The 23,900-nt window shown below is 43.7% G+C and overlaps 1 protein-coding gene across 1 annotated transcript; it reads left to right on the top strand.

The window, feature by feature from the left end:
• The first annotated feature begins 1,852 nt into the window (after nucleotides 1–1,852).
• Nucleotides 1,853–18,820, top strand: LGI2 (leucine rich repeat LGI family member 2). Its single transcript, XM_061379941.1, has 8 exons — nucleotides 1,853–2,078; nucleotides 2,166–2,237; nucleotides 4,500–4,571; nucleotides 7,840–7,911; nucleotides 8,463–8,534; nucleotides 9,642–9,811; nucleotides 14,899–15,063; nucleotides 17,448–18,820. The coding sequence occupies exons 1-8, from the start codon at nucleotides 1,897–1,899 to the stop codon at nucleotides 18,263–18,265; spliced, it is 1,623 nt and encodes a 540-aa protein (XP_061235925.1). The 5' UTR covers nucleotides 1,853–1,896; the 3' UTR covers nucleotides 18,266–18,820.
• The last annotated feature ends 5,080 nt before the right edge of the window (nucleotides 18,821–23,900 follow it).

Raw genomic sequence — 23,900 nt, 5'->3', positions numbered from 1 at the left:
TTTGGCTGCCAGGGCGCACTGCTGACTCTTATTCAACTTGCCACCAGCCCAAACCCCCAGATCTCTTTCTGAGGGGGTGCTCTCCAGCATCTCATCCCCCATTTTCTATGTGTAACCAGGATTACCCTGTCCCAGTTGGAGAATCCAGCACTTGCTCTGTTAACTTTCATACAGTTGGTGATTCCTCAACTCTAGCCTATCCAGATCTCTCTGTAAAGCCTCTCTATCCTCGAGGGACTTCACAGTCCTTCCTAGTTCAGTATTATCTGCAAACTTACTTAAGGTACATTTGATTCATAAGTCCAGGTCACTTATAAAAACATTAAAGAGCACTGGCCCCAAACTGAACCCTGGGGAGCCCCACTGGTGACTGGCTGCCAGACTGGTTTAACTCCATGTACTACAACCCTTTGAGCCAATTACTCACCCAACATATTATGGACTTCTGTAGCTGTGTGCAGGACGTTTTGTCCAGCAGGATTCCATGAAAGACAGCATCAAAAGCTTTTGATTTCTGGTAGTGTTCTTGTATGTATTTCTGGGGGGCTTACAGTGACCCCAGGATGAAGCACCCATGACTCAGCTGGAAAAGAATCAACAGGAAAATACAACAGGGCTCGCAAATCACAACAATTTCTGTCTGCTTACCAAGGAAATAAGCATCCTGAGACTATTGTGGTTGTTGAATTAAGATGCTGTGTGTAATAGCTTCTGCAAAGAGGTGTACTACATGAATCATTAAAATCACTGAAAAGATAAAACCAAGGAAAGAAAACTGGGGATAACACTGATGTCAAATCATTTCTCTGTCTTGTTTCCACCTAATGAAATGTCAAAGGAATGGACCTGATAACTCAGGTGTTGCTCACACATTCTGATTTTCTGCCTCCTGGAGGGATTATGTATGGGTAGAGGTGATGAGACTTGGGTCAGCTCAGCACACAGAAGAGGAGTCTCCCTGCTGTTTTCAACAACCTGGCGGGAGACTGTCCTGGGGCAGTGTGGTCAATGGTGAGAGGTTGCAAACACAAAATGAACAGCAGAAATTGCCACAAAATCCTTGCAACTGGCCCATGTGGACCAAGGGAAGAAGCTCGGACACTAAGGAAAGAGTTAAAAGAGTGATTATTTAATTCATGTACATGATGCATCCCATACAAATTGGGGTACCAGAATGTGGTTTCAGAACACACAGCTCTGATACCTTTCAAGCATTCAGATACATTATGATTTGATCAATCACTACTTAATACACATATTACAACTGCAAAGCAACTATAATTCTACGGTGTTATCATCCATCTGCTTCTTTCTTGACTGGACATCCCTGGAGTTGGTCTTGCTACAGTTAGAATCATACAACCAACCAGGTTGGAAAAGGCCTTTAAAACCAGAGAGTTCATTACCTCAGGACTGCCAAGTCCACGACTAAGCCGTATCATTGAGGGCCTCATCCACACAGTTTCTGAACACTTGCAGGGCCAGTGATTCCACCACTGCCCTGGGCAGCCTGTTCCAATGCCTGAGCACCCTTTTGGTGGAGATTTTTTTCCTAATATCCAATATAAACCTACCCTGGCGCAGGTAGAAGCCGTTACCTCTCGTCCTGTTGCTTATTACTTGGGGGAAGAGACCGACCCCAGCCTCACTACACCCTCCGACCTAGCCTTGAGCGCGCAACCAACAGCAAGGGCCGGGGGACAGCGACGCCCTCTGCCTCCCGGCGGGGCATCATCACGCACCCACCCCGTCTGGAGGCAGCGGGCGACGCGGTCCCCCGCCTCGCACCGCCCCTCGCACCGCCCGGCCCGGGACCCCCCTTTCCCCGCCCGCCCCGGGGCGGCGCCGCGCTGATGTCAGGGCGCGGGAGGCGGCGGCGGTGCCGGTGGTGCGGGCATGGCGGTGCCGCTGCGGCTGCTGCCGCTCTGCGCGGTGCTGCTGCTGCTGCTGCTGCCGCTGCCCGGGGCTCCGCGCAGGCCGCCGCGCTGCGGGCCGCCCTGCAGCTGCTGGCGCGAGTCGGCGCTGTGCGTCGGGGCAGCGGGGGCCCCCCGCGGGCTGCCCGCCGGCCTGGGGTCCTTGTGAGTGCGGGGCAAGGAGCGGGGAGAGAGGTGAGGCGGTGTTGGATGCGGGGCGGTCCCGCTTCATGGTGGTTTCTCTCCTGACAGGAGCCTGGTAAACGGGACGTTCGCCGAAGTCAAGGACAGGATGTTTTCCCACCTGCCCTCCCTGCAGCTGCTGTAAGTATGGCACTGGAAAGGGCAGCGGCCAGCTAGCACTTTGCGCCTCCTAAACTGAGTTACGGGTGCCCTTGGAGGAACGGGGGGTAACGGGGACATTCCCAGCTTGTGCAGCATCCTGTGGTGTAGCTGCTGCTTCATAACAGAGGGATGCATTTTCCGTTCATAAACCACTTCATAAAATGTGTGCTTAGTTGCTGAAGGAGGACAAAATGTTTTATGATACCCTAAGTTCCCTGTTATATAAACCCTCCCACGCCACCAGCTTTAATAAGTTTATAGTGCTGAGTTTTCATGTGGTGCCTCACTCCAGCTCACTTTGTGCCCAGGAGTCTCATGTTGGCTTTGGGACCTTGCGGGAGCTACGGGGGTGAGCAGAGGCTGCTGGGGCACTCCTTGGAGGAAGGCAAGCCTTTGTGCAAAGCCTCCGTGCATGAAGTGCTGGTGGTGTCTGCAGCATGACTCTGAGCTTCGGTGTCCAACTTGGAGGGTTGCCCCTCCAATGGATGCCTTCTGACCTGGTGGGCCTCTGTCCCAGGGGCCAGCAGTCCAGCTCCGGCACTCTGCAGCGCTCCCTCCTTCCTGACCTTGGGCACCTCGCGTGCTCGTGCCTGTTGCAGTTAGGTGTGTGCCTGCAGCTCAGGCAGCTCACCCAAACTTGCCTTAATTTAGCTGTCCTAGAAGGCAGCAGTGGAAAGGCAGAGAGTGCGGTACAATCCCCTCGGGAGCCTGGGTGCCTGTTTCTCTGCTAGTTGCTTTGTTTGTGCCCTGCGTAGACCAGTTCAGCCTGCCTGTGATGCCCAATACCAGGCAGACCCTCCATACCTCCCGCATCAAGGACCGGCTTCCTTCCTAAGAAAAGACACTGCAAAGAAAATTGAAGCAGAAAGATGTGAGGCACACAGGCTAAGCTCTCACCACAGAGCTAGGTGTTAAAATTGGTCTGAGCAAGAGGTAGTCCCTGAAGGCCTCTGCTAGTGTTATGGTTTGTCTTTGGGCACCCCTCCTCGTTTGACTCAAAGGCCTGTCTCACTATCTGGAGGAGCAGCATCCCATGGGAAACACTGGGGAGAAGTGGGCAGAGCAAGGAATGGAGACTTGCACCTTCTTTAGCGTGGCACCAGTCCCAAACCCAAGTGCCTGTGGGCCTTGGGGCCCAGCACAGAGCCCCAGGAAGAGGGGAGAGGGACTTTGCCCACTGGGGAATGGGGGGAACCAGCTGACCTGTGCCAGCTGGGAAGGGATGAACCCAAGGGTGGGCTGAGAGAAACCATGGGTGGAAAACTCAAGATGAGGAGAATCTGGCTTGTTTTGGGTAGCGGTACTGGGAAGAGGGAGGAAGAGCACATGAAGGTTACCCCTATTCCTTAGCTGTAGCAGATATTCAGGAGGAGAATTGGGCTGTGTGGGGTGGTCCGGCAGAGGCTGAGAAAATCAGAAGTTGCCAGTGCCACTTTATGCGGTAGATCAGGCATGGGAGCCACAAGGGTTTGGCACCACCACCACCACCTTGGGCCCTGACAGATTTTGTTGGTGTAATTTGTGACTTTCCTTCAAGCACGAGAAAAAAGAATGGTTAAATGGCAAAAGAGATACATGCATAATTGATCACTTGGGTACTTTCTGTGTCCTCTGTGGCAGTAGCTGTGGTAAAAGAGTAACATTAAGGATTTATTTTTAATGGCAGCCTGCATCCTTGTCAGATTTCTTTGGGATAATTTAGCGAGTATTTGTCTAGCATTAGCATAATAACCAAGGATCACAGGGAAAGTTTGCATTTCATGTTCATTAGTCTTCTAAATTAATTTTAGTAAAATGCCTAAAACCAGACAAAAAGAGGATTAATAAGTTTCTCTAATAAAGTGATTAATGTAGACATATTCACTTAGAAAATTCAGAGATTTTCCAAAAATGACTTCTTTTGAGGAGCATTTGATTTTTAGACCAAATAAGAAGTTTTGCTATTTCTTGTCCTTTTCAGGGCATCAGATTGTCAAGGATCAGGTTGCATTTAACTGATGGATGGCACAGTGAGCATTTTTCCTGGGGAGCAGTGGACATTAACTAGGATCGCATTATGCCTTTAGTTTGGTTTTTTTCTTTTAATAGGCCATTCCACAGAGGTTTATATGTGCTACACTGGTGGGGCAATATGGGCTTGAGTCAGTAAGATTAGTTTGGTCATGGGCAATAAACACAACAGGCATAATCCAGCATGTCAAGTTTTAATGTGCTTTCCTAATGCCTGCTCTCCATTTTCAGCTTGCTAAACTCCAATGCCTTCACTGTTATACGAGATGACGCCTTTGCTGGTCTCTTCCATCTAGAATACCTGTGAGTCTGGTATTTTATGTCTTCCCCTGTCCTTTATAAATCAAGATGTTTTGATAAGTTGCCAAGATTCCCGCTGTGGAGTCTTAGGCTTTAGTGTGATTCCCAGGAGCAGGGGGGATGAAGGATTTATGTTCCGCTCCTGTGCAAGTGTTCTTTACAGTGGCTCACCCTTTCTCAGAGGTTGCAAGTGGAGTTTTAGAGTAAGCCATGAATGCAAGGTGGCAATCACAGTACACTGAAAGGCATTGGCTTGGCTTTCCAGAACAGTGCCATTGCTGTTGAGGGGCTTTGAACCTGAGGAAAGAGGTGGGAAAGCCTCTCCTGGCCTGCTGGCAGCCTGAAGAGGAGTCACAGGGTATCTGTGTACTGCCCAGAGCAGCCCTGATTGCCTGGCTCGTTCTCTTCTCCCAGCTTTCTTTCTTTTCCAACTTCACCTTTTTTCTACTATCCCATTTAATGCCCGTGGCATTGATCTTTATGTTAGAAATAAATATAAATATGAATATATAAATATATATTTCATATAATATACATAATTGCAATTATTTAAGTTATTATTTATATTCATTTAACTCTCCTTTACTTTGTTCACTTACTTGATTTTTACAGTATCTTCATTTCCCCATTTTTTTTTTTTTTTAGGTCACCCTTTTTAATTTTTAAAAAAGTATTATCCCTGGTACCAGGTTGTCCTCACTTCATACTCCAAAGGACTGCCATTTCTCTGTGTTACCGGACACGAGCTGGTATGTTTGAAACTTGGAATATGATCTGAAAGAAATTCCTCTTTCCACCCACCTTTTCATGCTGAAAGGTAGCTGTGGAAAACATTTCTGTACTTTCCAGAGGAAGACCAATGCTCATAAAACTGAGTGCAGACAAATAGGTGTTAAGGTGGGATGTATTCAAGTTTATGAGTCTGATATGTGTGAAGCAGCCAACACTGGAATTTGCAGGCCAAGAAACAGAGGATAATGGTAAATGGTATATTCTAAAATCCATGATTCGGATATTTTAGAGGATTTTTCAGAGACAGTGAACTCCCTAATCATTCTCTTTTCCATGTGTCTACAGGGAAAAAAGTAATTTTCTATATTTTTGTAAAAAGGAAGAAAACCATTTTAATGTCATTTCATGAATTCCTTGCTTTCAAGTGCTGATGAGCTTGTCCCAGCAGCATACTTGGCTGTCCTAGTTGCATTAGTGAGTGCAGAGAGACCCCAGTCTGAAAGAAGAAAGTCCTGCCCCTCCTCAGTTGGTCAAAGGGCAGTCTCTTTCCCTAGCTGTCAGCTGCAAGCCAGGGAACAGCATGAAGACTGCTAAAGCCTTACAGTTTGAGTTTCCTTAAGCAGCAGCTGAACAAGTGGCTTCAGTTAATGGCTGTGGTCACCCTCCCTGCCAAGTCCACAGAGTGCTTCCTATTCCTAGCAAATCACACCTCCACCTTTTGGGAACCCGGTGCAAGTATCCTTTCTCTGGGCTTTTGTGGCCATGGAGTCAGTAACAGCATTAGAGCTTCTGTAACTCGTGTCTCTCAGTTACCAGTGATCAGATCTTACAGAGAATAAGAAAACCTCTCTGACAAACAAGAATAACAAGTTTCTTTATGTACAAAGCTAAGTCTCCAAACAAAGAGCTGCTGGGGAGTGCCCACAGCAGATACTTAGATAGATAGATAGATAGATAGATAGATAGATAGATAGACGATAGATAGTTAGTATACCTCCAGCTGTGTCCTGCTGAGCTTGCAGCACTGACAATGGCATTCAGTGCACCCTTAAATTATCTGGCTCCATGTACAGTCTGGATAAGACAGGTCTGATAAAGATGGTAGTTTTGCTGTTGAGCAGAGTGGCATTCCCAGGGTAGCATCCCTTTGAGGCCAGGTTTGGTGACTCAGGAATCCGTCAAATTACTGAGTCCCAGCCTAAATTTGCATCATCTTGCTGCAGTGTGTGCAATGAAGCCGTGTTTATTTGCACGGACTGGTGAGCTGGCACTGTGCAGGGATGCCAGGTGCTGATGAGAATATCAGGAGGCAGTTTGGCTCTCTGCTTTGTGATTTGAATTCATGTCCCCAGGCAGCCTTGGAACAGTTGAACCTCTTTTGACACCTGTGTAGATACAACACTTTCTTATCTGCACCTTTTGCATGCAGTCAGGGTCCTATTCACTTCATGAAGGATTTTGGCTACATCTAAACAGCAGAACCAAGAGCACTTGGCATCTCGATCTTGACTCTCTTTTGAAGAGACCTTGGCTCATAGCGTTTTTCCTCTATTTCTCTGGAAGACAAACAAGGATGTATAGAAGTAAGACATTTATATCTCGTGAAACCTTTTATAAAGTCAGCAGGCAGTTGTCTTCATCCAGGTACTGCTGTACCATGCAATATCTTGATGGCCACCTGGCTGCAATTGCTTTGCAGGGCTGATGATGTATTTAGGGATGTGTCCTCAAGTGCTCAGGGGTCAAAATGCTCAAATATCAATGCTTTCTTTAAATGCTGACATGCAGTCAGGAGAAGCAGCATGCTCCGGGAATTGATACGTGCCTGTCATTCACATACTATACATTATTGCAATTATTTAAGTTATTATTTATATTCATATATTATTTATATTCACAGTGCATGGGGCTGTGGCTTGTGTGCAGGTGGGCACCCTGCAGAGGTGGTGTCCTGGCTGGAGGGAGCTGAACTGCAGCAGCAGGAACAAGACACTGGTCTTGCCATTTACGCAGGCTTTGTATGTATACGGTTCATGTGACGGCTCTGTGGGTGCCCCGGTGGGACAGTACGTGCAGCCACAGAGCTGACCATCAGAGTGTCTGTTTTCAGCCCAGGCGGCCCTGGCACTTCTGTGCTGCCATGTGGTGTTACAGTGCAGGTGATTTGTGAGAGGAATGCAGGACCTCAGCTTTCAAAGGCCACCTCAGAAACCTCTCCCTCCACAGGTCTCTTGCCTCACACAACATACCCTGAGAGGATTAACCAACAGAGGAGTAATGTTTTTTGCTATGTCTGGTTTGTTCCTCTTCTGCTGGATGTTTGTGTCACATGCTGCTGTCCCTTTTGCTGCCTGGTACTTTTAATCGTTCCTTGCAGTCCACCCAAGGAAAGCGGTAAAGGGAAAACAAGCTCCACTGAGACTTCTCCACCTTTAAGTCTGAAGGGGCTGCCACTGCTGAATTTGGAGGCCATAGCTTAAAGCACTGGTGATGCTAATAATAAAGTATTTTAAAAGATTTTTTTTTTTTGTTTTTCTAGATTCATTGAAGGAAATAAAATTGAAACCATTTCAAGAAACGCTTTTCGTGGCCTTCGAGACCTGACTCACCTGTAAGTTATTTAACACTTGGTAATTTCTGCTCAAACAAAACTCTTTGGGGGGACCACTGGTTTTTCTGCTACAGAGAAAACTTCTCTTCCCCTCCATGCATCAGCTTCCTCCTGCTGTCAGCAGCATGCCTCCCTCAAGTTAAAAACTGGCCTTAAAAGAACTCCTGCTGAGGCAGCCCTGTGGCGTGTTGGGCTGCTTGTGCACACTCACAGCTTGTGCTGAGATGCAGCTGCTGCCCACGGATGCTGAACTGCTACCACCATCACACCGTGTACTAGTGATTATTGGTCCTGGTTCTTCAGCATGCTCAGTGATTGCTCTGTGTGTTGTATTTGCACCTGGGCAGTAAAAAAGTTCTTTGTATTTTACTTTTACATGATCTTCAAGCAATCTCCATTTTTGAATAAGAATAATTAGTATGTGCCTGTTCCTTATAACTATTAACAATGCCAGAGGCTGGACAGTTCTGACAACTGTAGGTGAGCTCAGACTTAATGAGTCAGCCAGACAACAGACAGCAATGGTACTAAGCTCTAACTTTCTTTCCTAGTTCTTTGGCCAATAACCATCTCAAAGCTCTGCCGAGGGATGTCTTCAGTGATTTAGATTCTTTAATTGAACTGTAAGTAATGAGAATCTTTCTACTGGCTGCCTAATTCTGTCACTCTGTTACTCTTGAGTTTTACATTTTGGGTTTATGTGGTGCTGTACCTGATATCTGCACATGAAAGAAGTGTGCCTTTTGTTGTGCCAGCTTTCCTAATTTTAAAATTGTTTACTTGCTAGACTCTTCTAAAATAACTGCTGTTTCTCAAATCACTCTTGTTCCTCATGCTGACGTACATAGCTTGCATTACTGTACTTCTTTTTGATGTTTCATATAAATTGTGTTTTAGGGAAAGGGAGACAACAAATTTTAAAACTACAATTTCTCTGAACAGTTTTCCCTGTTATTGTGCATGCATCCCCTGAGATTATATTAGTGAAAGGCCTTCATTTTAAAAAGCCACCTGTTTTCTTGTTTTTATGTAGTTGTGGCACATTGTTGACTTACTGTCCGTGTTGTCTTGTATAATTGAGCTGATAGTCAGCTTCCCCTATTTTTGGCCTAGCTCTCCCAGATGGCAAAGTATAATTGTAAACAACAAAAACTGCCAGGAGATCGAAGAACAAGTACAGTGCTGAAATTGCACATACATTAGTAGGGGGAGGTTAAATTGATCACACATCAGCAGCGACTCAAAAAATACAAGCCTTACATCTGTATTTTAATGTAACACAGAAATGGTGCCAGCAAGGCCACTCTGTCAACCAGCGGTACTGGAGTAGTTTAGTGAAGGAATGGGATTTATCAGTGTCAGCAGTAGATAGAGGGAAGGAGGCTTGCAGCAGACGACCAGGCTTTCGGGATTTATTACACTACAGTCCTAATCCTATGAAAATTTATAAATGTGAGTGACTTTACACATGAATCACACATTACTGTGATTATATGTGAGCATATTTCCTGGATAGAAACAGTCTTTCCAAGGACAACACTTAGTGAAGGAGAGTTCATAGTAAGAGAGTCCAAATAAAACTGAAGCAAGTTCCCTGTTCTTAGAGTTCAGAAACAATTCAAGGCTACTCAGGTATTTTTAAATTCAGCATGTCAAGGTGATAACAGTTCTGTAGTATTCATATTGCTATCAACATTTTCAAATATGTTTATTTCTGTGTGTTTTTTTAGAGATTTAAGGGGAAATAAATTTGAGTGTGACTGCAAAGCGAAGTGGTTGTTTTTGTGGTTAAAGATGACAAATTCCACTGTTTCTGATGTCCTGTGTATTGGTCCAGCAGAATATCAGGATAAGAAGTTAAATGATGTGACAAGTTTTGATTATGAATGCACCACTACAGGTATTCAGAATGTATATTTCTAAGCACACTACAAATGGTTAAATATCAGAAGTTTAGACTATACCTTTTTGCTTCTGTGAGCATGACCTTGGGGGAGGAAAGGGTTACATACAAAGCACTACCAAGTACAAGAACAAGCATAAAATGGGAAAATTACATTTCAAAGTCAAAGTAAGTACTGATTTTTTTATTTGGCTTAAATGATAATGGAAGAAGAGCTCTGACTATTCATATTCCAAAAGACTTGATTATGACTCCCTTTGCGACTTTTCATCACAGAATGCTTTCTATTATCTGGAATAAGGCCATATAGTTATGGCATATGAACTTCCCAAAATCTCTGTATTTCATAGAAAGCAATGAAAAGAAGTGTAAATAATGTGGCTATATCTGTTATCTTTATTCAATAGGCCACGATTTAATAGCATCAAAAGTGGTGGCAATACTGCCAACTGTTCTTCATGGAACTCCATTAAGTTAGGGGAAATGTCCAATAATATTCTCACTACTGTCTTGTTTAGGATCTTGATTTTTATTTTAGGTAATGTAAAGCATGCTAAAGGAAGTGAAGAGAAACTTGCATGTGGTTATGCTCATGTTTTATGACTGAACAGCTGCAGTTACCTATCTTTAAATGTAGTCACATCATATAACTGAGTATATCAGCTGCAAGTATTGTTTTTCATCTTTCATGTATATGATGTCAGCACTCTGCCTTTTTTCTGTACAGTAATACCAGAGGCATTCAAGTTCTCATGTCATCAAATCATTGCTATTAAAAGACAATAGGAAAGTTGATTACTAGTAATGTAGAATGAAGTTTCATGACAGGGAATGGTAATCCAAGGGCAATATGTAAGGGAAATACATCAGAAGAGTAGCAGGCATAAAGCATGGTAATCTGCTACATAAAGGATGTCAAAACCAGGAGAGCAGTGTAGCTTAGAATGGTACCTAAGTTACCTTCCTGTGTCTGCCAAGTCACTGAGATGCCAAAGTACAAAGTAAAAGTCACTTTATTTCATTGCAGTCTGGTTTAAGTAATTGCACAGCACTAACAGTGCAGATGAGCAAGCCTTACCTACCTAGTCCTCACACCTATACTGACCTACCTGCCCCTGTCATCTCTTTGTACCTAGGAACCTAACTATGAGGTTGCAACAGGCAAAATTCACCCTTAATGTTAGTTCTTTGGTCTGCTGTAGGTGAAATTACTCAAAGCATGAATGTAATTTCACATGCTGTAGTTTGCTGGGGAGCTAAGGCATTAACGTGGTGCAATGAGCTGAGTGTTTGTTCAGATGCCATCAGAGGAGTGCTCTTGCAGCACAGCATGTAGCTGTAATACATTCTTCAGATAGCAGAGGGCATTTTCAGACCAGTCATTCTCTGCGAAGGCTGTGTGCTAAACCCCTCTGGCCTGGGGGCGGGCAGCAGTAGGCTTCCCAGAGCTCCAGTGCATAGCGAAGGTGGAGGGTGTGGAAGACGTGGATCTCTGGCATCCTTACAAAGTGCCAAGAGCTACATGCAGGAAGTACCTGTAAAAGACAAAACAGATCAGTAGAGCAGAAATGCAGATCTTCAGGAATGTGTCATGTTTGAGCCAGTGTCATGTCCGCTGCACTGAACTGGAAGTTACCTTGCTCAGGCTATAACCCTCTGGTGTCCTTGGTGGTCTGCAATGTCAGGCCACAGCTGCTTTTGCCTTCTCTGCCTTTGCTTTCCCCAGATCCAAAGGGATCATAAATATATCTGTATTCATTCCTTGTGGACTGATTAGTCACAGGCGCAGGCTTGTATGATATTCTGTGTGTAGTCTCCTTTCCCAGTCGATGACGAGCAGTGCTCTGCAAACCTCTTTCATTCATGTGAGTCTTCAGTATTGTATTTCCCTCCTTTGCCAGATGTGATGAGACTTTCCATTATTTCTGATCTCTGGTACCTGTGTCGAGTATGACTGGTTGTAGGATATGGTAACAAAGCCATTTGCTTGGTAAAACATGCATCTCATTGGCTTCATTGGTTCATTGCATCCACTGAACTGGTACAATGGTAACAGGAGGAGAAATGGAAAGAGGTGCTGCCAAATAAAAAACAAATCAAAACAAGACAAAGAACAAAATGCTCCTATTGCTTCTTCAAAGAGAAAGCAATTCACAGTGCTGGTGATCTGCCCTTGTAACTCTTTTTGTGATAGCATCTCTCTTTCCCCTGTCTCACGGCTTACATCATGGAAGCAGGTCAAGCTGTTTCATTTCATTTCTTGTTGTTGTCCCATAGCAGTGTGCGAGGGGGCTGTGCTGTGGCTATAAGCACAGTGGGGGACATGTAACTTATGTTCAGGAGGCTGGGAAGTGGGCCTCATGCTCCCTGAGAACAGGGTGTGTGCATGCCTGGGACCTGCTTTGCCCACGCCTGCAGGCAGGGATCATCTTGGTTTCCCCTTTTTTTACCTAGCTGGGATTGTCTTCTCTCTTTCCCCACGGACTGGAAGGAAGGTAGTTTGCAAATTAAGAGTTATCTGCACTGTACTCACTCCTGTGCGAGATCACCTGTGCTGCTGTGGTGGGAGATGGGAATGGATGGCTAATGCTCCCTGACAGCACACCCAGGTCCTGGTAGAAGTCTCTGCCGTGGGGAACAAAGGATGTGAGGAGAGGGGGACCAAGTCATTGGGTGCAGTTTAGGAGCTGCTGCCCAAACAGATCATTGCTCCCCTTTCTCTTTAGCGTCCTCCAGCATTCTCTGTGCTCTCCACCTCTGCTCTGCCAGCATCAGCACTCCTGTGTGTTGGGATCAGCCAGAGTGGTGGAAGGGAAATCAGCCCAGCAACAAGAGAGCTGGGTCCCTCATCCATGATGGCTAATGCCAGTTCAGCAGCAGAGGCAGTTGGTGGCTGGAGGATTAGGGGACACACCACCCCAGCTCCCAGCCAGCAGAAAGCAGTGTTAAAAGCATGACAGGGGGAGTAAAATCATGCATTGGGGTTAGAAGGAGAGGGCAACAGACTGGGCGGCCAGCAGCACAGGGGAAGCAAAGGCTGCCTCCTCTTCCCTCTCCTGTGCATGCTGATCTAGCTTCAAAGAGAACAATGTTGGGAGACCCCCTCCATGCACACACACCATATTTACTGTACAAGCTCTTCTTTAGAATTAAAGCAAGGTATGTGAACCTGCCTGTAAAACTAAGTCAAGCCTCCAGGACATGAATTTCTGGCAATCCTGATGTGGCAGCATCTCTTTACTGTGTAACTCTGTTGTACATTAGAGTCTCATATTTCCAGCTGGTGCTAAAACCAACATTTATTGCTTTTTACTGATGATGAGTGATTTTGTTAGCCATTTTTACTCATCCAGTGATATAAAGAGCCAAATGACAGGTGCAAGTAAAAATAGCTGTGTTAACACTAAATCATTTCTGAATGAGCAGTGGGTATCAACACACAGACTGGTTTGTTTTAATTCACAGATTCCCTCAGAGTGTTTCACAACTGTTCAGATTTCAAGAGATGTCTTTTTCAGGATTAGCGGTTTGGGGTTTTCTTTTGTTTTGTTTTGGCTTGGGTTTTTTTTCAAGATTTTTAAAATATTTTGATTCTGAGTGACTGTATTGTTCTGAGTGACTGCTATTGTTCCATCCTTAGCTGCCTTCCCTGATTTATCACTTACTTTTACTTTCTGCATACTTCAGTGTCAGCTTTCTCCAGTTCTTTTATTTTTCCCAGTGAGTATGAAGACAACTTTCTTGTTCTCCTACCAGCATTTATGAATCAAGCCCAAACTCTATTTATGATAGTCCCTCGAAGAATGGAGTCTGTGATTTCTTTCGCAGCTGTAGAATCTGCTCTGTTTGTTTAATGGCAGTCATCTATCTTTATTCTCCAAAAGTGTAGCTCCTCAAGGGCAAGGCTTTCAAGCATGCAGAGACAGAGGGTTCTTCATTCAAAAGCAATTATTCCATAATGCATCAAAATGAGGGACTCGAGTGAGGACTTAATTACCATTTCACCAAAATCCCTGGATGCTCAGGCCCTTCCAGCATAGGACTGCATGGTGAAAACATGTAGCAAACGGAGCTCGAAACAGCAGTGGGTCGCTCTGCAGAGAAACACCATCGGAGCAAAGATGCATTTCCTTTTCTACATATCTGTATCCATACATCACTTCTGCCACATTCTAGACCAAAGTGCTGGCTTTTTTTTGTCAGCTCTGCTATACCGCTTTCTTTTTCTGATAATAATGACCTTCCCCAGCTGTCAGGCCAAAGATCAGACCCAGGTCTCCTCACTTTGCTCCAGACTGGCTCTGTGCTGACTGCTGACTTAGCCCTGGGCGAAGTTTAGAGTTAAATCTACAAATGCACTTAGATTTTGAGAAAAAAATCTTAAGTTTTTGAGTTACACTCTTAGTCTGTACAAGTTACTCCAACTCCTCAGTCTTAATGTCTAGTGTAAGTTTGCTACAGGATAGTAATTTGCAGGTTAATTGTATTTTATGCCTCAACTAAGTTACAATGCCCCATAAAACGTTCTGTTAACTGAGTTTTTGATTACTCCATTTTGTCTGTGGTCTAGCCAAAATGGGGTTATCCCCAGGCAAACTTAAGATACCATTTCACTTTCTGCCTGGTTTAGCATAACACAAATTGCTAGTGATTAAATTGACATGACTTAAGAAGTTATTGGACTTCAGCTGGAAGTTGCTGTCTCTCAGCTTGACAGTGATTCAAGCAAGGCCATTTCACTTGACGGGAAAGCACCTTCCAGCTGTGGGGAAAGAGACTTCTCTCTCAATACCCTAATTTCATTAATACCAGCCAGCTTAGATGGAAAATCTGATTTCTGCCACTGTTTACCAATTTGATGTCCTTTGCAACTATATTTTCAGGGAGGACAATTTATGATGCCTAAAGCAGGAGACACTTTCCCCTGTTGCTGCATGCCTCATGTGAGCACTGACACTTCCATGCTAGTGTTACACAAAATCCAGACTGTTTTGCTGATTTTTCAGTGTAAATCGTTATAATCAGTGATCACTTTGTGTTTCCAGTAAAGATGTATCCTAACTTTTGAAAATGTATGTTTCTAGATTTTGTTGTTCACCAGATTTTGCCCTACCAATCAGTTTCAGTGGATACATTCAACTCAAAGAATGATGTGTTCGTAGCCATTGCACAGCCCAGCATGGAGAACTGCATGGTGCTGGAGTGGGATCACATTGAAATGAATTTCAGGAGTTATGACAACATCACAGGTATATGAACATCTGGATTCCCATTGTTAATGAACTGTTGGCATTTCACAAGGACAAGATTCATAGATGGGACCAGTTGATGGTTTTTGTTCTGAATCTTTGTTGAATTTGGCAGATCAAAGCATGTAATGTTTGGACATCAGTGACCTCATGGAGTAGTTCATCTTGTTAATACATGCACGCTTAACTTCGCTGTGGCACGCAAACTAGGTGGTTTTTGTCTGATCTTGTAAATGGTTCTGAAGGCACAAACACTTGCTGTGAATGTCACTCTGTGGCCTGGCTTCGCACTCACTGCCTGAATCACACTGCGGGTTACAGTGCAAGCTGAGGGAGCCCTTGCTCTTGCTAAAGTGCCTACAAAGTAGAATATAAAAATAGTCTACTGCATGTAGAAGGAAGTAGGTCTGAAGGATGCTTTTAGGATGGGCTGGCCAGGAAAGCATGTTTTACAGCTGAAGATGACACAGAAATACTTAAACTGCTTGTTAACTAGAGAGATGTGCTGTAAAGCTTTCATGTTAACTTTCCATTTACAAACATGCTGAATTAGCATCGTGGCCACATTACTCATCAAACAAAAAATGCATGTGGATGCCGGGTGATTTTCTAATGCTAACAGCCGTTCTGTCCCTAATCGACACTCATGGTGCTCAGTCACACCATGACAGCAGGGACAGAGTCTTTAGAGCTGTTACACACAATGCCCGATTTCCCAGCTACTTCAGGCTATTGGTTCTGGAGACTCAGGAGCTAAATTTCCCAGTGGACTCTCCTTCCCACATGTTCCTTGTTATGTGTAATTATTTTTTACCTTCCATTTTGGGAAACAAAGAGTAAGCTGCATCCCCATGTGGTCTACAAAGGCAGCAAGCACCTACCTCCTCAGGTCAGTTGTGTGTCACTAGTGAAAGTTTACAAGATGCTACCCCTCCTTCAGGAAATACTGGAAATTAAAATTTTGCCTTTTTTGTTTCACTGTGTTTGGTAGATTAGGGGGAAATACGGACCAGTGAATGAAAGCTGAGAAGTTGGTGGCCCAGAGAGAGCTAACAGAGCTGTAGAAAAGCTCTGGAAATGAAAGAGAGAGTTTGGGTCATTTCCAAGTTGTCTTCCAGTCACCTTCCTGTGAATAATGTGATTAGGAGACACTTCTGCTGGCCACCTGTGTCCTAGCTCCACACCCAGTGTGCACGCCCAGACTTGCTTCTTGAACACCCATCCTGTGTTCTTAGAAGATCTGAGCTTGAGCTCTGGACTATGAAATGCGAGTGAGACTTTTGCTGGGGGACACGAACATATGAAGAGCCTCTCGCAGAGCCTAAAGAGTGTTTTGTAGAGCTCAAGAGCCAGATAGGTGTTGTAAACGTATGCTTGGCATTCGGATACCTGAATTTAGCCTTTTACGACATGAGCTTATAGAGTTGAGCTAGTTGTCAAGATTGCCTTCATAGTCAATATGCAGATTATAGGTGTTGCTGTCCTCCTCAAAAGGAGGACATATACAGGCCAGGTGAAATATCCTCTGGAGTACTTTTTGATTAAGTTATACCAGAAAGAGCCTTGATGATCAGCTCAGCCATTCAAGTCGATGCTGCAGATACCTTACAGTACTTGAGATGGATCCCACTTCTCCTACACTGGGCAGGTGGTAGATCATCCCAGGCTGGCTGTGTTTGTTACTGTTTTGGTGTGGTTCTTGTGCAGTGACTTGACATTCTCAAGGTAGACCATAACCTGATCTGATCTAATCTGGCAATCACAATATTCCTAAATATTTCTAGTTTAACATAATCTCAAGAATACTTAATAGAAACAAGAGTCAGATTTATCTTTTTCATCCCATTGTCAGGTGATATATCCATGAGATGCATCAATATTTCTATTTACAGTAGAAAAAAGCTGACTCTGGCCCTCTTAGAGCAAGAAAATTAGACTGTAGTTCATTCTTCTGGTTAAGCTGGAAAGATAGACATTCCAGGAATAAGAGAATTTCCCATTCCTGCTGAGTCATGAGATAAGAACTCTTGTTATTTTGGAATAACAAAATTCAGGCTTAGTAATTGTTTTGAATATTAGGGTGCATGTGTTTGAACAAACAGAGAAAGAAAAGGTATTCTGGATAAAAATGAATTATCATTTTAGGGTGCATCCTACTTGCACACCTTGAGGGCTGTGACATTTTCAATATTTGAAGTCACCTTTCCAGTTCCTAGGGAGAAAAAAAGCATGAAAAGAAGCTCTGATGGCATGTAGCAGAAGAGAAAATAATCAGATGGTGCAGATATAAAAAGGCAGAGGGGTGATGTGGTAATCTCTCTGTGGTTTAAAGGGTGCTTTGTACTGTGCTAATGTATGTGCTTTCTTTTTTCTTTCGGCAATAGGTCAGTCCATAGTGGGATGTAAAGCCATTCTTGTTGGTGACCAAGTGTTTGTGGTGGTGGCACAGCTCTTTGGTGGCTCACACATTTACAAGTATGATGAAAGCTGGACAAAGTTTGTCAAATTCCAGGATATTGAAGTATCTCGCATTTCCAAGCCCAATGATATAGAGCTTTTTGAGATAGACAGTGAAATGTTTTTCGTCATAGCAGATAGCTCTAAAGCGGGTTTGTCAACAGTGTACAAGTGGAATAACAAAGGATTTTACTCATACCAGTCCCTTCACGAGTGGTTCAGGGACACTGATGCTGAGTTTCTCGATATAGATGGGAAATCACATCTAATCCTCTCTAGCCGTTCTCAGGTTCCCATTATACTCCAGTGGAACAAAGCTTCCAAAAAGTTTGTTCCACACAGTGAAATCCCCAACATGGAAGATGTCTTGGCTGTGAAGAGTTTCAGGATGCAGGATAATCTGTACATCACACTCACGAGATTCATTGGTGACTCCAGAGTTATGAAATGGAATAGCAAGCAGTTTGTGGAGATACAGGCTCTTCCATCCCGAGGAGCCATGACACTGCAGCCTTTCTCCTTCAAGAACAATTACTACCTAGCTTTGGGAAGTGACTATACCTTCTCCCAGATTTACCAGTGGGATGGTGAAAAGAAGATTTTCAGATTATTTAAGGAAATCTATGTGCAAGCACCACGGTGTTTCACAGCTGTGTCAACAGATCGAAGAGATTTTTTCTTTGCCTCTAGTTTTAAAGGAAACACTCAAATATTTGAACACATCACCATTGACTTGAGTTTATGAAAAGCTGATGGAGTGAATTTCATGTGCAATGACATTTATACACAGACAAAACAACAGAGACATTTCCAAAATCAGGGTGCACCTATGGAGTGTGATGACATTTTCTGAACTTCTCAAACTTGCGTATTAATCAGGGATTGCATTTACTTGGTTACTGCATGACATGTTTGTTCTGTCCTTTTTCAAAGACATTTTGCAATCTGCAGTCATTCAGAGGAGAGTGCAGTGTGTCAGGATTAATGTTGACATCTAAGATGATGGACTCCATTTTACCCAGAAAACTACCTTGAACTGAACATCTCATAAAGAAATGGAGACTGACCCATACAAAGCATAGAAATTATCGTGACTCTTAAGCAAGCATGTTAGTAATGATTTTAAGACTAGAGCCAGTTCTTCATGATTGCTGATGAACTGCAGAAGCAAACAGTAACGTTCCAGAATACACTTTATTTTGGTTTCTTGAGGTCTATCTTCAAAATCAGTTTTTGTGGTTATAGCAAGTCTGAGGCATCATTTTAAATCATTGTAGATTAAAGGGCAAGTAAAAATCTATTGCTATTTTTCTTCCATTATTCACTATTTCAGCAACAAATGTATAATAAGTAGCTCAGCCCACAATAACTGGGTAGCTAGGAAAGGAAGAGTTTGTCACTTCTGGACTGTAAAATCTTAACATAGATAGAAAATAACAGGTCTGCATGGTGCCATGAATGAATGAACTACAAACTCCATCCGCTTTCTGTTTTAATGGGTATTCCAGAAATCCATGTCATTTTGCCCTAATTCATGCTTTTTCTGATGATCCCGGTAGATTCTGGGGTGTTTTAATAAGTATGTTGTGATCTCTCAGTCTAGAAAGCACAGCTGAAGCTTAGCCTGAAGCACACATCTACATTCATGCACTCCATGCTGTAGCTCGTCTGCATGCAGTGAGATGATTTACTCTCCAGTGCTCCCCCAGAACAACTCACAAGCAATACTTGTGTACTGGGGGAATCCTCCTGGCTGACATCTAGGTATGACTTCAGTATCGCTGAGTCTTTTGAAACCAAGGCAGCAGGAACTGTTTCAGTCTAGAGCTATCCTTGCCTCCAAGAAAGACTTTCCTCTTGGTGGCTCCAGGCTGGAGGTTGCCAACCCACTGAACGTTAAACTGGAGAATGTAAACACACTGTGCCATATTGGTGTTTTGGGTGGATACAGACTAAGGCATTCAGTCATCCTAAACAGGGCAGTCTTGGCACACAGAGCCTCTGTCAGGGTAACAGCAAGTGACTGTTTTCCTTGAAGGGCTCTCTACCATTCTTACCCAACAAAACTGTGTATCAGAGCCCTTGTTTGTTCACCTACAGTGTGTTTCTTTGAGTTTTCATACCACTTAGCATACTAGATTGTTTTACCATGTCTTGCTGCTGAATTGATGCCTTGGATAAGTAGGAAGGCTTTGCATAAAGCAGGCAGAGCAAAAGAAACCGCCCTTTATTCCTTCATACTCACAACTATCTCTATGCTGAGTGAGCTTTACATTTTTTCCTTGGACATGTGAAACATGGCTTATTATTACAAATAGAGATGTTCTGATAGGCTCTCCAACATCCAACATGCCTTCCCCAACTTTTGCCTCATTCCTGTGAAATAAAATTATTACTGGTCTGTCAGACCCAACTCATTTTATTCTGTTTTTAAATGGCATCTTTGGGTTTTCCCTATAGAGATGCTCATCTTGGTTTTACTTTTTATTACATTGGCAATTTAGCCCATCCAGCCATCTGAAGTACTGAGCACTGGCCTCCGAATCCCAATGTGGTTTCAGCCCTGGTGGTTCAGTCAGAGCAGTAGATGTAAACTAAGCCTCTGAAGTAGGTTTTAGCAATACCTCTCCTAGGATTAAGCTAACAAATCCAACAAAACAGGGATGAATCATATGTTTGCCAGTGAATGAGATTTCTTACCCTGTTCCCAGTTTACTTTTTGAAGTGGGTATGCCTGGCAAGCAGTGTTTTTTCAACCTGTGTCGCGGGAAGAATTCGTTACTGCTTTTGTGTTGAGCATGCATGTCTGAATAGAGTCAGATGTTCTGATGAGGAGGGGCATTTCTCAGCATGCCAGCACTTTCTTTTAGGGCTCTCTGTGGGTAGCATGCCTTCAGCAAGGGGCATCAGGAAGAGCTAAAAAGCTAGTTTAGAGAAACAGGATCCTGGCAATTTTTACTTGAAGGGAAGCAAGAGGATGGTGGAAAAGGGCTTGTGTATCAAATACCAGGAGATTGTACTGTTGCAAGAGCCAAGGGGATTTTGAGGCTTGGCTATCAACTTGAATTAAATTAAAATGGTCTCCGCAGAGACAGGCTTAATAAAGAGGATAGAGTGATCTGCAGGAGTCCAGCTCATTCACATGGGACCAGAAAAAGAAAGCGAGGGAAATGAATTCTGTGGGAGGCTGCCACTTCTGCTGAGTAGCTGAGTTGGTTGGCCAGAAAGGCCAGCTCAGCATCTCTCCTGGCTTCAGGAGGAGCCTGGAGTCAGGCACTGCCACTCCTGTTCTGCTGAGTTAGTGCAGGAGGCCAAAGCAGCCAAGAGGGAGGGTGAAAAGCGCCAGCTGATGCAGAAGGGGTTCTGCGTTTCACAGGATTAAACAAAGGCAGGGGCTCAGAAAACATGTTCTGTGCTTCCTGCTCCCAAGGAAAGGTGCAGGATGCAACCATAACAACAGAAATCACTAAGCATCAAGAATACTTTCTGCCTTTCCAAATGCAACAATGGTTTTGTCTCCATGCCCTATATTCTATAATAGAAATTGGTTTGAATAGTAAGTTAACTATGCATATACGTAATTTATTGAAACTGTTAGACCATAAGAACAGTGAGAAAGGATAAAAGAACATGCCACCTGGTAATTTTTAAGGCATTCTAAAATACATGCAACTATGTAAAGAAGAGTAGTTTATATAAGCATAGATTTAATACAATGTGATAGCTACAGTGGGAGCTTTTTAAGGCTGTATATACATTGAGCTTTTTTTAGTAAAGAAGAGCTGATGCAGTCAATGCTACTGACACGTGTATGTACTCTTTCAATATATGAATAAAATGTAGCTAATGAAACTAATAGCGGTGTGCTGTGAGTGTTAAAATACCCATGCGGTGAAGATCCACACTTCCAGAGGGCTGGACAAGGTGGGTGAATGGGTCCTTGTCTATTTACGATTGGTTTTGGCTTTTGAAAACGTGGATGAAGCTCTGCTAAGCTTAAATTCAGTTTCTGTGCCTGAGGTATATTGGACCTCAAAGGTTTGCCGTTCCCTGGCTTTCCCCTTCACTCTTTCCTTGCACCCCATCTAGTGTTAGCAGGTATGTAATGCAGCTATTACTGCGATTTTCGGTTCGCATTAAACTCAGTTGTTTCTTTCTCTCCACAAAACCAAGAGATCTTAACTTTCAAAATAAATTTCAAAAGATACTTAAGATGCTCCAGTGGGTTTCTTACACGCAGAGTTGGTTAGGAGCCAAGCCCTAAAATCAGTTCCTAGATTTTCAGATCTTTGCAGTGGGATCTCTTTAAGATTTATTAAATTTTACTGAATCATTGGCATTTACTCTGAAATTGCAAAAATAAACATCAATCGTGAATACATTTTATTTAAAGCAACCCTTAAGCATTATCCGTTGATCCTGCTAGTCACTAACACAGGGAATAATTCATTTTGCTTCCTCTTCTTTCTTCAGAAATAGGACAAATCTCTGTAACTAATTATAAGCTTGTGCAATCAAAGACATGTCTGACATACCATAATGGGATGCAATTGCTCAGGGATCATTGCTTTCCTTTTAGGTATTCCACCATTTTATGAGTCAGCAGCCCTTGTGGTGTGGTTCACTGAAACTCCATCACAGCTTCAAATCAACAGCATTTCCCCCACCTGCCCTCTCCTGGCTCTTTGCCCTTGCTAGGTGAACATGTTTTTCCACCTGTTATCACCTTCATCCTCAGAAAGTTTCCGTTCCTCCTTGAAAGTCACAGCAAGAGACAAAGGGAAAAGCATCCCAAAGAGCAATGTGGGGATGGTCACTGCTCTGCAAATTTCAAGGGGAAGACAGAGTAAGGTCTTTTTGAAAGGTGAAGCTGAAGGCACATGTGTAAGAAACCGCTGTAAGAGTCCCACTTCTCCCCTCTAATTCCCATTCACTCCTGAGCTGCTGCCACTGCTCCCTCTTGGCAGCAATGCTCAGAGACAGGAATTACTGAAGACTTGCTTTTTCACACCCTAACCCAGAAGAAAGGGAGCTGAACTGTTAACACTGGGGCTTTCCTACCATCTAGAAGCCAGCCCCTTAACCCCTCTTGCATTCCCAATACAGTCCAGCCTCCTTTTTAACAAACTGCTGGCTAGGTGATCTAATGGGCTTCTAAACTGATCTTCACTGGCACTGTATCCCTCAGGTGAGTCAACCACACCACTCAGCTTGGTGTCATCTGCAGACTTGCTGAAGGTGTACTTGATCCCACTAAGTCACTGGTGAAGATACTAAACAGTACTGGTCCTAATATGGACCCCTGAGAGACACCACTTGTCTCCATCTGGACATTGAGCCATTGACCACTACCCTCTGGAGGAGACCATCCAACCCATTCCTTATCCACCAGACAGTCCATCCATCAAATCCACATCTCTCCAATTTAGAGAGAAGGATGTTGTGAGGGACTGTGTCAAAAGGCCTTACAGAAGTCCAGAGAGATGACATCTGTAGCTCTTACCTTGTGTGCTGATGTAGTCACTCCATCATAGAAGGCCACTAGGTTGGTCTTGGGAAGACTGAACAAGACATTTCTATAGGCATCTCCTTATTCCAGTTTTGCCATGTAAAGGAGGTAGCCTCGATGGAGTTTGGTGGAAAACAAGGAAAGCAGGTGCCAGAAGTTTAATATAAGTAATATTGAAGTAGAGATTAGAAAACCAGAGATGGGGAGGCTGTAGGCAAATGTTTAGTTACCCTGAGGGGAACAAATCACATTTTCTAAGCACAGAGATAAATCAATGTGAGATCAGGGAATCGGGGAGAACAGAAAATACATTTCTAAATAAAGGAAAGGAATAGGAGTGACAGCATATGAAGTGTGAGTTTACTTAATTGCTGTGTAGAGAAAGTATTGAAGTGCCTTTCCAAGGTCACTCAGAGAATGCAATCCACATCATTTTCCTTTCCAGAGTCACCCTAGTTTATGCTTAATTAAACTATGCAAGCTCTGCACACTCTAGAAAATGCCCTTTTTATTACATTGTATGCAATTTGCATTTCTGAAGGGCATTTGGGAACCATGACATCACCAGAATGAAGGGCTCTGGTAGCATTGCTCCCATTTTTATTCATTTGCAATTGTTGACTTTTATTCCAAAGTTCATTTCTATTTCCTGCTTGGACATTAGCGCTGGACTGTACAAGAATGCTCATTTTCCAACTTGAATGGCTGAGTTCTTCTAACTCAGCAGCCCCTTGGGGCTGACGCATGCTCCAGCTGCAGGTGTGCCCTGACAATTAATCCTCCATTTCAGTCCTGTGAATGACAAGGCCAGGAGGTCAAGAAAGTACTCACCACCCACCACTGATGAGGTCAGTGTGGATGGAGCCTGGGC

Source organism: Neopsephotus bourkii, unplaced genomic scaffold (genome assembly GCF_033783945.1).
Source record: "Neopsephotus bourkii isolate Nb327-2 ecotype Australia unplaced genomic scaffold, CSIRO-AGI_Nbou_v1 NB_1780, whole genome shotgun sequence".
NCBI lineage: Eukaryota > Metazoa > Chordata > Aves > Psittaciformes > Psittacidae > Neopsephotus > Neopsephotus bourkii.
This window is presented reverse-complemented; position numbering and strand designations above follow the sequence as displayed.